The sequence below is a fragment of the Callionymus lyra genome, chromosome 2 (assembly GCF_982586985.1).
Source record: "Callionymus lyra chromosome 2, fCalLyr1.hap1.1, whole genome shotgun sequence".
Lineage (NCBI taxonomy): Eukaryota > Metazoa > Chordata > Actinopteri > Syngnathiformes > Callionymidae > Callionymus > Callionymus lyra.
The window spans coordinates 29,952,730-29,967,552 of record NC_141819.1 but is presented as its reverse complement, the minus strand read 5'-3'; the positions used below and the strand labels follow the sequence as shown (position 1 = coordinate 29,967,552).

At 39.7% G+C, this 14,823-nt stretch overlaps 2 protein-coding genes across 2 annotated transcripts; one reads left to right on the top strand and one right to left on the bottom strand.

Annotated features, from left to right (window-relative positions):
- Nucleotides 1-356: 356 nt before the first annotated feature.
- Nucleotides 357-4,564, top strand: LOC148086439 (ras-related protein Rab-11B). The gene is made up of 5 exons (XM_087784564.1): nt 357-506; nt 1,678-1,873; nt 3,473-3,666; nt 3,750-3,830; nt 3,899-4,564. Exons 1-5 carry the CDS (start codon nt 467-469, stop codon nt 4,042-4,044), a joined length of 657 nt encoding a protein of 218 aa, XP_087640690.1. The 5' UTR covers nt 357-466; the 3' UTR covers nt 4,045-4,564.
- Nucleotides 4,565-5,773: 1,209 nt separating this feature from the next.
- LOC148086438 (E3 ubiquitin-protein ligase MARCHF2-like) lies at nt 5,774-14,368 on the bottom strand. The gene is made up of 5 exons (XM_087784561.1): nt 14,227-14,368; nt 9,329-9,569; nt 9,062-9,257; nt 8,776-8,985; nt 5,774-7,454 (listed from the first exon to the last, which is right to left on the bottom strand). The coding sequence occupies exons 2-5, from the start codon at nt 9,508-9,510 to the stop codon at nt 7,296-7,298; spliced, it is 747 nt and encodes a 248-aa protein (XP_087640687.1). The 5' UTR covers nt 9,511-9,569; nt 14,227-14,368; the 3' UTR covers nt 5,774-7,295.
- Between the last annotated feature and the right edge of the window lie 455 nt (nt 14,369-14,823).

Genomic DNA, 14,823 nt, shown 5'->3' with positions numbered 1-14,823 from the left:
CTGCTGGAAGCAACCGATATCGATAATAATGTTAAAATAAAAAGGGATTTAAATAGCACGTTTCAGACATTCTGTGTCACAATGTGCTTTAAAAATATATATATAATCATGTTTATTTGTAGCTTACAGGAAACAGCTGTAAGAGCAGATAAATGGGATAAAGAAAACCCTTTTTTGCAAACAAAGACTCCCGTGACTTTCATACACTTTAAAGACGTTTTACTTGATAAGTGAAACCAAGTCATCGATTCTTCTCATCATTTAAAATTCTCCGCGTGTTGTTCTTAAAATCTTCTTCCAAACTCCAGTCGCGTCTCAAACCTGCCCGCGCAGTAACGTGGTCACGTGACCGGGTGGCGCATGACGTAGTCGTAGCGTCGCTGATCTTTACCCAACTGCGGCTCCTGCGTCTCGGAACAACACCCAGTTTACAAAGGAGACGCTCCCGGCCATCACCGCTGACACTATGGGGAACAGAGACGACGAGTACGACTTCTTGTTCAAAGGTGAGGCTCGACACGACTGTTTTCTCCCGGTGCACGGCGTGAGTTAGCATCTTACGAGCGTTAGCACGCCCTGCTAACGGTGCTAGCATCAGCTGGCGCTGGCAGCTAGCCCCGGTTAGCCGGGTGGCTCACCGGACTGCGGCGGGTTATTTTATCGTAAAAATCACACCCACCGGTGCACATAACGGAATCCGAGTGATGTTCGGGTGATGGTGCCCGCTGGAGCTATTGTTACCGCTTGTGAACAGGAAGATTGATCGGAGATATTTGCCGAGCTAGCCTGCGAGGCTAACGGCTAACACTGTCATTGTCTAAAACGGTCACATTTAATTATTTCCTTCCGTTAATTTTTCCAACCAAGTCTCCAGGAAGTCGAGGCTGGGAGCCGGTGGTTCCGCCGAGTGGGCGGAGCTTACCTGGACAGGTCACCTGTCAGTCACATGACAGGTTGACAAAGATTGTTATTACATTTGTAACTAGTTGTTCTTTGATGAGGACAGGATGTAAACTGGGATAGTAACTATAGTGCTACTGAGGTATTTGTTTAATTTCGTTAAGCGTTTAAAGTCTTCTCTAATATATATATATATATAAAAATGGTAAAATCCGGTGATCATTTTACAATTTCGTAAAGGCATTAGGATCTTGTATCTGTAAACATGTTCACAGGCTGTACTGATAATTCATCTCTTCCTCATTCCCCTCACCTGTGAGTTATAAAACATAAGTCACATGACTCGACAGTAAACCTGCACCTGCATCATGTGATCCTGGGCTGGGTGTTAGGAGTGTCCCCCCCGGCTCTGTGCGAGATTATGATGACGGTTCCGGGAGCAGAGACCTTGAAAAGTGTTGAGTCAGATTTCCCAACAAGACGTTTGTTTCCAGCGTCGTCCTGCTCGACCGACGGCAGGTCAAAGTCCCGTGTTGTTCCACAGCGAGGTGGACGTCTTCGGGCTCTTAAAGTCGAATCAACAAGCTTGATCACTGCCTTGTTATCGATTAATGCTAATAAGGTCACGACTTGTTTCCAGTGCTTGTCTGCACACCAGGACAGCATGCAGATTACACCAGCAATCTTTCTTGAAATTATAATATATATCAGGTTTAATGGATCGCACACATTTATCATTTGACTAACTTAACCTCCTATTTTTATGTTTCTGTCCAGTTGTTCTCATCGGAGACTCGGGAGTCGGGAAGAGTAACCTGTTGTCCCGCTTCACGAGAAATGAGTTTAACTTGGAGAGTAAAAGCACCATCGGGGTAGAGTTTGCTACTCGCAGCATCCAGGTGGACGGGAAGACCATCAAGGCTCAGATCTGGGACACTGCTGGACAGGAGCGCTACAGAGCCATCACCTCAGCGTGAGTCTTTTCATGTCTGAACCACCAGCGGTGAACGCAACCTTCAATAATGTACTCAAATGTGACTCAACTCTGACATATTCTCTGAATGTGCTAAATACTCTCGCACGTCCCTCTGGTTTCCAAATGACCTTTAAAACACTTGGCACATTCCAGTGAGGCTGTTACTCATCATCACAGTGTGCACCTCTGTTAGTTAGTCAAGTTAAAGATCCACATTTTGAGTGTCAATGGGTCTCGGAACAGGATTGACAAAACATCAGGATACACACACCCACATGCCTAATGGCCTCTTATTCCATGTTTTCATGGCAACCAGAGACAAACTAGATCACTATCCAGATTGCAGGATTCACAAAAGTTGTTTTTAATGCATGCACATCACTTTAAAAAACACAAGTTTATATGCAAAGATTATATGTATAGGAACATTTTTAGTCCGTTATAAACAGGCCCACATACTGACATATATATATATGTATATATATATATATATATATATATATATATATATATATACATTCATGCTATGCTGAAGTACCCGTTGCCCGGGAAGTTGCCATAATGTGAAACATATTTTAAAGAAACAATGCAAAGGCCATGTTATTTAGTTAAAAGTATTGCCTCTTTAACATGCTTGGATGGATACTCTAAATGTTATTTCAATTTATAATGCAGTCATTAAGCATTACATTAATCAACATGGGTCTTTAAATGCATTCATGGATAATATAATTATTATTTTAATGCATGTATAACCCATTACTTTAAAAATGTAATGAGCTTCATGGATCATGTAAATATTTTCATATTTATATTGTGCTGGCCTCATCTTTCCACTGATCGCAACAGATTGCGAAAAATATTGCGGAAGATGCAAAGGTGCTAAAAGAAGGCCAAAAACGTTTTTCGACTTTTAAAAGGCTGTAATTTGAGAGCTAAAAGTACTTTAGAACTTATAACCAGGGACTGGAGAAGGTGGAGCATTTCAAAATTGCAAACTAAGTCCAATTTGGTAAAAGAAATGCCTTTTTTAAAACCATTTCAATTAACTCTAAGAAAATTTAAGCTGCTTGTCTAAACAAACATTTAAGTCTCATTTAAAGGTGTGTGTGTGTGTGTGTGTGTGTGTGTGTGTGTGTGTGTGTGTGTGTGTGTGTGTGTGTGTGTGTGTGTGTGTGTGCATACACATACTATGGGGCTATGGCAGAGCTAAGCACTTAAATTGAAATGTTTGCTAGCGGCGCCAAGTGGCCAAATTAAAGAATTACAGTTATGATCATGAAATCAATCACATTAAAAAAAAGAAAAAAGGAAGGTCTCATTTCATCAAACGTTGCTTAATGAGTCTATCATGTTTTAACCATCACTACAAGGTTTCCAATCAATGAAGTCCAGCAGGTATACGACCTGCATATGTGGATACTTCAAGCTTCAGGAATCCTACATCTGTAACTTTGGTCTTGTAGGGTTGACAAAACATGGCAGACATGGTTTGCCATTGCGTATGTGAATCCTGCAGTTTGTCAGCCCTGTACTGACGGTGTCTCGCATCTAATTGTGTATTCAAAACAACGTGGCGTTTGTTTCCTCCACCAGTTACTACCGGGGTGCAGTGGGTGCCTTGCTAGTCTACGACATCGCTAAACACCTGACCTACGAGAATGTGGAGCGCTGGCTGAAGGAGCTGAGGGATCACGCCGACAACAACATTGTCATCATGCTGGTGGGGAACAAGAGTGATCTTCGTCACCTCAGAGCTGTGCCCACCGATGAAGCCCGGGCCTTTGCAGGTACATCTCACACATCTTTAAATAGTCAATATTCTCCAGAGTGTTTTTTTTTTATTAAGTGTTTCTTACTCTCCTGCCTACAGAAAAGAACACACTTTCATTTATTGAGACCTCAGCGCTGGACTCCACTAATGTTGAAGAAGCCTTCAAGAACATTTTAACAGGTTGGGATCATCAAACCACGTGTTAAAATGAAGAAGTTGTTTCAACCGCCAGTGTTTTCTCTCTGCAGAAATCTACCGCATTGTGTCACAGAAGCAGATAGCAGACAGATCCGCACACGACGAGTCTCCAGGCAACAACGTCGTGGACATCAGCGTCCCACCGACCACCGACGGGCAGAAAGGCAACAAACTGCAGTGCTGCCAGAGCCTGTGACACCTCAGCTCCAGGACCACCACCACGTCATATCGCCTGTGCACTTTTTGTCCCTGTGTCCCCGCTCACGGCCAAACCCCTCTCTTTGTTTTCTATCGTCCCCTTACATCCACTCGTGCCCTTTTTTTTCTTTTGCTTTCTGCCACAAACGACAAACTTACAGACGCCTTTTTAATTTCACTTGGTCAGTGGAGTCGGTGTGAAGGTTCCCGCAGAACCACGAGGCGGCCGCTGCCGTCTCTCTAAGAAGCCTGTGAAGTTGTTAGAACTCTACTGAAACGTGTCATGTACAGGAACATTTCAATAGTGACCACTAGATGGTGCTGTGTAAATAAACTTAAGGCACTTAGTCGAACATGGTGGAGCAGTATTAGTCATCAGACTGTGACTCTTCGTACATCATTTATCATGCCAAAAAAATAATGTCATGATGTATTTATTGAAGAATACTTGGCTTAAGTTGTCATCGTTTTACTTTCAATTGAACGACTGGATACATTTACAATAAAATTCTCAAAAAGGATGTACAGTGTTGGTCATTTTTTTCTTACCTTTGACTTCTTCATCTCTGGCTGCGCTGACACGTGTAAGTGCAGGTGTGACGTCATTATTCGACTTTAAAAAAACCGTTTTCTTTCTGTTTGTTTTGAACAAAAAAACTATTTAATGCAGCAGTTCAGCCGCCAAAGCTGTTCCGGTTTCGTCATTTCCGCTTCACTAGGACTCAGAATCTGTTGCAAATACAATACCTTATAATGTAAATGATACCTTATTTCTTTTATTTCACCAAAAATCAAACCAATTTAGTTTTCAAAATTCGACATAAACTACTCTTTTTAAACACTAAATGGTCGCTTCTGCTCAAGAGATAAATGCAGTAATATCAACCTCCTTAACCTCCAGAGCTTTTCCCGATTTATTACGTTTATTAGTTTAAGCTGATAAGACCTTCAATCTTTTGCTTATTTTGTGTGTTGTCTTTTGGCAACTAAAGTTTCCGATTCTGATCTAGAATGGAAACAAATTGAATCGCTCGTCCCCCACTAGCAACTCATTTATTCTCCATCCTAAAGAATTATAGAAACTAACAATGAATCGACGTGACCTGACAAGTCTCTTTGTTTTCTTAAAAGAAAAGTCAGAGGGATTTGAACAATGTTTCAATAGTCATTGTAGTCTGGATCTATTGAGCCAAGGATATGACCTCAAGGGGAAATCTGTGGGCAGAGATAACTGTTTGATGTGTTAAACATAAAGATATGTTTGATGCTCGATAAGACATTGGTCATTTTAGCTTCTTATAATCTTCCTGTATGATCAAATGTATCCTTTGACTTTTACCAAAAGTTATTTTATACAGGAGAACATTTTTATGTATTTTCAGAGGAAAGTTGCATTTTAAATCAATAATAATAAATAATTCATACCACAGTATCATTACTTCTTTAAACAAAAAATAGACAAGATTTAATTTCCAGAATATCTTAAAACAATACATTAAGAAATGGTGTTTATGATCATTTATATATACAATCGGTGGATCATTTGAACGTGTAAATACCCAGAACCCTCGTACATCTGTCAGCCTGGTGTTTATCACGGGGATTATGGGGTTCAGACTCACAGTGTTAAGAGGATCATGAGTCCACAACTATATCTCACACATTAGCGGATCTATACTGTGGGAGAAAACCGCTGATAAAGCATGTGACCCAAATTAACGCACACATGTGAATGATCTTCTTTATTTGCCTTTGCAATGGAAACATCTGTATGATCGACAGCCACACCTTGTCGCCACCGAGGAAAATAAACACTTGTCATAACAGTCGGTTTTCAACGAGAGCCATGATTCTACGTCCCTTTTAAAGGGTTCCAACTGTACGAGGCACCACAGAATCTTTGGAGCTCGGCGGCTTCACAAGCCCATCACACCGATCCCAGAGAAGCCAACACTTGGGTCAAAGCTTCAGTCCTCGCAAACACCCGGGCGAGCCGATGATTCATGAGATCAGATCAGGCGATAATCCGTCTTCACATCAGTTAAAAACACTGACGAGTGATTACTGGCGGCACAAAAACACATGTTGGGGGGCAGCAGATGTTAATGACACAAACAGAACAACACTCTGCGTCACCAGGTCGATGACGCTCCTGTCAAAACACTCAAAACTGTCACAGTCAGAAATAAAAACCAGGTGATTTTCAATAAGATGGTTAAATAAAAAAAACAATCAACAGTTCAATGTAAAAAAAACAACAACTAAAGATTTAGTTTGAAAAGTACATCAAGTTTTTGTGCAATTAAATGAGAGTACTTTAATCAAGTGCTAGAAAGAACCAAAATGTAATATTTTAAATTGTAGGTCTTTGATCTCCACAGGGTGCGATATTAAGACTTATTTGATACACTATAGACATATGTCTACAATAAATATGTTTATTTGACGTAAACATATATTTATTTATCATCAATACATTACATATTAATAACATATACATATACTGTATGTACGTAATTTAAAACATTTTAGAAAATGTATAGAAACACATTTTTATATGTGTAAGTTATGTTTATGAACATATGTTTATATTAAAAACACATTTTTGTGTTTAGATAAGTGCAGGGTGTGTTCTTGATGACAAAGACAATATATTTGGAGCTGAAGAGTGAGAAGTTCACAGAAAAGAAAAAACATTTCAACCCTTGTGAAGATCCTAATCTGCTCCACCATTATCCAGATGAACCCAAAGGAGGCTCTTTCAGTGAGATTGTCAGGAAAACATTTCCTTCTTCTTGGATTCATCACTGTTGTTATGACTATCATGTTGTTTATCATTCTTTCTTAAGAGCTCACGTTCATCAACAAAAACATGTTTTAGTAGTTCTGGGATGGACTCGTTGTTTCTTCAATCCGACTGGTGAAGAGTTTCATACGTTTGTCCGACTTTAAGTTCATGCCTGAGGAATGCATGTCTACAGGTTGTCGGTTCGACACCTCAGATCCAGGATGTACAAAAAGGTTAGGAATAAAAAGTTCAGGCCGTGATGTCATCACCTCCTCAACTCAAAGTATTTGGTCATCAAAGGGTCTGGTAAAGGATCCATCGCTGCCTTGACTTGAATGAACCTCCAAGCCGACCATGGTCTGAGAGCTGCCGCGGTGCTGCTTCTAAGACGTGTGGCGTTCTTCTCAGCGAGTCCGCCTCCAAAGATGATTGACACCTGTCATTGGTCCGTCTCTGCGAGCTCATACGATACTGTCGTTGGTCAGTTTCTTCATCTGTTTGGTGAAGAGTAAGGGATGCTGACAGGAGCTGGACTCTTTCACCTCGGGAATGAGCAGCCGGACTCTCTGATTGGTTCTTCTCCACTCGGTGTAGAGCTGGCAGTGGTAGCGGAAGGACACCTGCAGGAGCACAAGACCGGGATGTGAGTCGCTGATGTGGATCTCTGATCGAGTTGATGATCACGCCAGAAACATATGATCAACATGTAGCGTTTAAGACCAGCTAGCATTAGCATCCTGCAGTATGTCACTCAATGTCATTCAACCAGTTTTGTACTTCCTGTTGCAGAAATTGTGTCTTTCCTTCCTTTATTTATCTCACACACAACTCTTCACATTAAAACATTATTTAGAACGTTTCTATCCATCAAGTGATGTTTAGTTCAAGTTGACCAAGATGGCCGCCTCGTTACTGTTGAAATGATTACAATGATTAATGTGAGCTCCTTTAATACTCTATTTTATTTATTGAAATATGACTAGTAAATGATTTTAATTATTTGTCACCTCAATACGATGTTTTTGAATTGTTTTTCAACAGGTTAACTAGAGGTGCTTATTAGCAAGGATCTGGTGATACGATACAGTAGCAACAACATGATATATTTATTCCTGTAGGAACATGTTTGTAGTATTGTCGAGTACCTGACTCTGACCACATGACTCTTGACGAAGTATATCAATATTTTCTTACACACCTAACATTAACACAAAACAATGTGACTCGCATCAACAGTGATGGTTGTATTTATTCCAAAGCTTGTAAATACACGTTTGCTTCACAGAGACAGTTGGGTTGAACTTTTTCCAGACAAAAACTTTTCCAACTTCCTTAAATTCACACTTCCGCGTTTTGAAAGAAAAAATACAACCGCATTTGACACATATTTCCATGAAGTCTGTTATTCATCCATCACTGCGTCATCCATCCCATGATCCTTCGAGTGAGTGACACACAACACTCCTTCCTGACTTTTATTTTGTATTATTTAGAACTTATTAATAGTGATGGGTAAAGTCTTATGAACCAGCTGTGTAGTGATGACACTGTTTCATGATACAGTGACTTCATTTTGAAAGACCACTAGATGGCACTCTTTCAAAATGATGCCACGTTTCATGTTAGTGGATTCGAACTAAATCATAGTAAATACAGAGTGCCATCTAGTGGAGAAGCAGAAGCTGAACTGTACCGTGAAGCCTCATCAACCCATCACTACTCATTACTAGTCCGTTGTACTTCCAGATGAAGTGAAAGCAAATGTAAAGCAAATATTTTGATGTAAAATAAAGATATTATGCTAAAATAGTTATTTCTTGTATGATTCATATTGTGACTATTCAAAACTAAATGTATATAATATAATAAAAATTAAAACTTAAGATTTATTTACCGTAATAACACTCTTGTTCTAAAGTGGCCTGTGAGGTAATAACTCACCAGAGTCCAGAGCACGTAGATGGTGAAGAGGGCGATGGTGAGTCCGATGAGCCCGACCGCCTGCAGCCAGCTGCCCATCTGGAGGTGGTCCTGAGCCCCCTTCAGGCAGAGCCAGCCCGAGATGGCTGCCAGCGGCGTGATGAAGAAGAAACACACCATGTCGCAGAAGAGCGTCCTCTTCTCGTTGCGAGGTCCGGGGTCACGCAGCCACTGAGGGGGAAGCGAGACAGGACTCTCAGTACGACACACTACGGACACCAGAACCACCCGAGAGCCGCTTCTCTACCTCGATCAGAGGCCTGGGCCGCCGCTCGATGCTGAACTCTCTGTGGCAGAGCTCGCAGAAGCCGGTGTTGGAGGACGACAGCCACCGCTCCAGGCAGCTCTTGTGCACGGCGCCCAGGGTGCCGGTGCAGTGGCAGGGCGACAGCAGCTCCTCCAGGCCCGCCCCCTCGTGGCAGATCCGACAGATGGGCCCGTCGCTGAAAAACACCGAGACATGAGCGTCTGCAAATCCTTGACCAAACCAGAAGTTGTTCCCAGAACCTGGTACCTTTGAGCGGTGGGTTTCAGCACCGAGGACAGCAGACATCCGTCCAGCGCCGTGACCTGAGTGACGTAGAGCGCCTGCAGTCCGGAGCCGCCGCCGCCCTCCTCCACCGTCTTCCAGACGTCCGGACCGCCGGCACAGTCGCACAGGGAGCCGGGGAGGTGGCAGCACCCCCCTGTTGTCATGACGACGCCGTGGCAGTGAAGGTCTGTGGGGGTTAGAAGGTGGCCCAGGAAGTAGTTTTCTGAAATGAAAGAAGAAGATATTCCTTTATTCGTCCAATATGGCAATATAATTAACGGTGGAAAAAAAACACAATAATAATAGTGAAGTGCAAAAGAGGTACAGAAGTTAGTTTTAAACTCTAATCCATTAGATTTTTTAAATTAAATACCCCGACAACTTTGATCAGGAAAAAGAGTGATGATATCCCTCCTTTCGGGTTGAATCAGCTTCTTTTTAAATAATAAAAGTGGAAAAATCTGGCCGTCATTTCACATTTAAAAACGCCGCTGTATCAACACGTTACATCAACTGTGTTCACCTGAAACATCGTTGCAGCTTCTCTTAGAAACTCTTGACTTTCATTTCATCATAACAAATACGTTACTGCTTTGATCCTTTGAAAATGAGTTGATGTCAAAATGAGGTGATTAGTGTTTTTGTCTTTGTCTTTGAAGATGAAAGGATGAAAAAGGACAGAAGATCGCATCATTTTTTTTATTAACTACCTGGATTTTTATCTAGTTTTGTAGAAAATCTAACAATCTTTTGTGAAAAAGCTACGAAGCACTCTTGAGTTATTGTTGGAAATAGCAATCAAAAAGAGATAATGTCTCCTTTAAAGAACTTTTACATTTTCACCATCCTTTTACTCCTTGAGCTCAGTCCTTTATTACATCCATCTTATGTTTACAGCACAATCAAATTCCTAAAACAAAGAAGACAAATGCTGGCAGAGTGATGCTTCAAAGTTTCTGATGATGAAAAATCTTGCTCAAGACAGACAGAAATGAAAGCTGAAATAAATGTTTAGCAGCAGTTTTTAAAGAGGTCTTGGGTTGACCTATGGTAAGTATCAAAATAAAGTGAATACTTTCATGTTCTTTTGATTTCTTATTGATTGAGGAAACCATTGATACTGTGATATTGCATTTTTTTCTTGCCTTTTAAATATTTTATAGTTTTTCTTAAGTTTTAAAGTTCAACAAAGTAAAAAAAAAATAAAAAAAAGACATTTGCCATTATCATGCAAATATCCAGGGGGTGTTCATTTCTGTGTTGCAATTCAACATCTGGCCGCTAGATGGCCGTGGTTATTACATTCTCCACAGCTAAAGGAAGAACAAATTAGAAATTTTTATATCCAGTGTAAAAACAACATGGGGATTTTCTGTGGTGGCAATCTCAGCAGATCCCGGGGGATGACAGAGGATGAGAGGATACAGTTGACTCCAGCATCTTTTAAAGCTGATGTTCTGACATATATTTTGGTTTCAAAACAAATTAAAGTTACAAATATATCAAGAGTCATGTGGTCTGTAAATACTGTAACACCAGAGTCAAGTACAACATATCCTTGTTACTACAGTACGACAAAAGGTTGGCAATTAGATGAAGTTTAATTCAAAAGTAATTAGAAGATTAAACCGGAATTGTTGTTAGGTTCAATTTCCATGAGAACAAACAAACAAACCAACCCTTCAATTTAGACACACAACTGTCAACAAGAAATATGAAAAACATTTAGATTGTTTTGCATTCATTTTTGTAAAAACATTGTTAGGACGTATAACAATAATAATAATAATAATGCTTTTTCTTTTTATAAAGATGCCCTTATTATACATCAAGGACAAGAAGCACTGGACTCAAGCAGGATTGTAAACAAACGAGTGCACTTGAGGACAGGAATGTGGATAAACAAGCCTTCATCATCCGACTCTTTTGTCTTCCTCCTTTCTTATCAGAACCTGGCCAGACCTGCCCTCTTCATGCCCTCAATATCAGACGTCTAAAAGCAAACATTAAGTTGTTTGCACTTGTGTTGTACAGAGAGGGATATAAGAGCGAGGGTGTGAAGCAGCTGCTAAGCCGACACCGAGTGTGTGATGGTGGAAGTGAGTGTGAAGTGCAGCAGACTGATAAACAGCTGTGTTCCCCGAGATAACCCGGCTAATGGTGACACAAGGACAAACATTCATGCGCTCACAAACTCATCTTGTTAACGCTTGCTATTCCACATGCAGGCAGGTGTAATCTCTACATGTGGGAACACTGGATATATAAACATGCACAACACAAGCACGGGAATAATCCTCAGGATTTAAGAGCATTGTTGTTGTTTTCATACAAGAGGCCCAAACGGCAGATGGTGCCGACACTACTCTCTTAATGTTCAGGGTTTTTTTTTTTGTATTCCAGTAATAACACTAGAAGGCAGCAACTTAATACCGTGTGATTAAGAAGAAAATAAATGAAATGTCAAAATAAAAACAGCTCAACACTTGCCTGTTATTGAAATGATCAGAGTCAGAAAATGTGTGTTGCCAGTATAATGAAAACAACACCAGAATTATAGTTTGGATACATTAGAAAATAGAATAAGTGACCCGTACATATATAAATATAAAAATGTAATAATTATATCATTAAATGAATTTACAGCAACTTTGGATTTCATTATAGCTTAAAAAATAAATCACTGGCTTAATATTATTTTTGTGATACTATGAAACCTATTGACATTTAATCTTTTAGTTTTAAAATTAACATACATTGTCAGAATAACTATGTGGATGTTTGGAAGCATTTCGTCTTTACTTTAAACAGTGAATGTCTTGGTGGTGTGAAATATGACCACCAGGATGTATGAACCGTAACACAGAAGCAGTAAAACATTGTGTTGTATATTTATATGGTGATATACTATCTCATCCAGACCCAAGAATCGTGTACAGTGAGTTTTTTTTACATTTATTATTACTCACTGAACGTTGTTTTATTTGTATCATGGAGGGACCAGCAAACTACCTTGCACAGATCTACAACAAGGATAATTTCATTAGTTAAATCCTGCTGCTGAATTCGGATTAAGAGGAACAAACCACGACCAAGATTAGATCCGTTTTTTCATTTCTTCATCTTGTAAGACATGGATATGTCGAGAAAAGTAGATTTGATTTGTTGACAGCCTTTAGAGAAAATGCTTGTTTCCATTGTCATCTGAACATGTTGACAGTGAAGCTGTGATCCGAGAGCTTTTGTTGTTTGGCTCTCTTGCCATCTGTTGCCGATTGAGGAAGTAAAAATATGAGGCGGATGCATGTAGAACAGACCTCTCGCAAGTTAGTGAAGTTCCAAAGTACGTTTTGACCTCCGATTAAGAAATTCAGGTTATTCAGCAACGTCTTGGTCAATAATATTCCACAAGATCATCATCTATACAATGAGTCACGGTCAAGTTGTTATACATCATTTCCAAATATATTATGACCAATACAAAATTCTCTCGAATTTTCCAGAGAAACGTTTGATGTGTTTAACTGACACAAATCAATCGGTTTTGATTAAGGTGGCGTTTGGCACCTTAAGTGTTGTTGTTGAAAACAACTCAACTCTTAAAGTTAACCATCCACACAAACATATATGAATGTATTAACTTTTTCCATTAACGTTAAGGTGCTCCTTTCGTTTCATAGGTCAATGAGTCTTCATTATTCAAAATTATTATGCAGCACAGCTCGATCCATTGTTTTAGTTTCCGTTGAGCATGACCTCCTCATTATTCAGATAATGAAGCTTTATCACCTCCGCCCTCGTTCCTGAATCGTACATCTCACCCGACGGTTCGTACTCTAAACAACACTTGTTTTGACAGCAGCTGTCTCTTGTAAACATTAGAAAACATGAATTGTTTGTTCTCAACAGTTCAAATGCAGCATTGAAATACCCAAAACTCTATATAAAACAAACAGTTTACTAAAAGAAACAAGACTGTACCTTAAAATATATATATAAACTTCTATTTATTCTACCAATTCTACTCAAGTAATGTTTTCCTGGTGCAGAGAAAAAAGAAATACTCAGAAACCATAAATAACATGAAAGTAAATTAGATTGAGTTGTATGAAAGCTTCAATGGACCTTTAAACTGACTACACATGGTAGACAATATATATTTGATGTAAAGATAACAAAGACAAAAGTATTGGTGATAATAAATAGCAATTGTAGAGATTCCTGGTATGGTTTGTTAAATAATGCGAACACAACAATAAAAAAATATAGAGAATTATTCTATATTTTTGTTTTTGTTATTCTTTTTTTGACTGTAGGTCCTAAAATAATATGTTCTTATGGTTAATCTTTTTGAGTAAACTGCTGTGACGACTTACATTTAAGAAAAATGGTTTATTAATTTTATTATGATTGTGTTTTAACATTCACGAGCACTTCTGAACTAAGTTTATGTTACAAGATAGTGAAACTATTTCCATTTCAATAATGACGATCGAACACCATACGAATCAAACAACAGTCTCATCGTATGCTTTACTTCAAGAATTGTAGTTTACATCCGTGTGCGGATTTAAAAGAGATTTATATCCACATTAGTTTGTTTTGTTTGGATTTAGAGTTGAACTTGTTATTGACAGTTGAACTTCACACAAGCAGACGAGTCTAGCATTCTTTTATCAAAGTCCTGTCTGAAGTTTATTAAGAGACAAACCATATCTTCTCACTTTAACTAGATAAATACGAAGCAGAACACGGAGCAAAAACAAACAACCGTGTGACGTTCAGGTTCATTGTCGGTGTGTTAGCATAGCAGCAGCTAGCTGTCAAACTGCTGTTAGCCGCTGCTAACTGCTCCAGAACACACACAAACAAACACTCACCTCGTCTCTGACACACGCTGACGTGTTCTCTCGTCGTCCTGTCGAAGGTTCGAGGAGGTGAGGAGCTGGTGAGGAGCTGTCAGCTGAAGACACGGAGGCCACAGTGGGAACAACAGTGTGACCGGAGAGAGAGCACCAGACACAGCAGACACAGCAGCTCGACAGGGAGGAGGAGCCAACGACACTGAAGCTAAACGGGAACTGACTCCTGATGATGATTTCAGGGTTGAGTCGCTGCGACTTAGTCACTGAGCCTGAGAAACCTGGGTGTTGTTTTTGACAAAGACATGTCTCTAGTTCAACACAGCAGAAAACTGACCAGAAACTGTTTCCTTCAACTGAGAAAAATCTCTAAATTTAGGAAAATGTTGTTACAACAGGATCTGGAGATTATAATCCATGTGTTTGTTTCTTCTCGTCTGGACTATTCTAACAGTTTGTTTTCATGTCTTAACAAGAAGGATCTGTCTCGCCTACGGTTGATTCAGAACCCTAGCTCTAGTAGAAGAACTCACATTTCTCCGATCCTTAAATCTCTTCACTGGCTGCCAGTTTCTTTCAGGGTCAATTTTAGAATTCTGGTTCTTACTTTCAGAT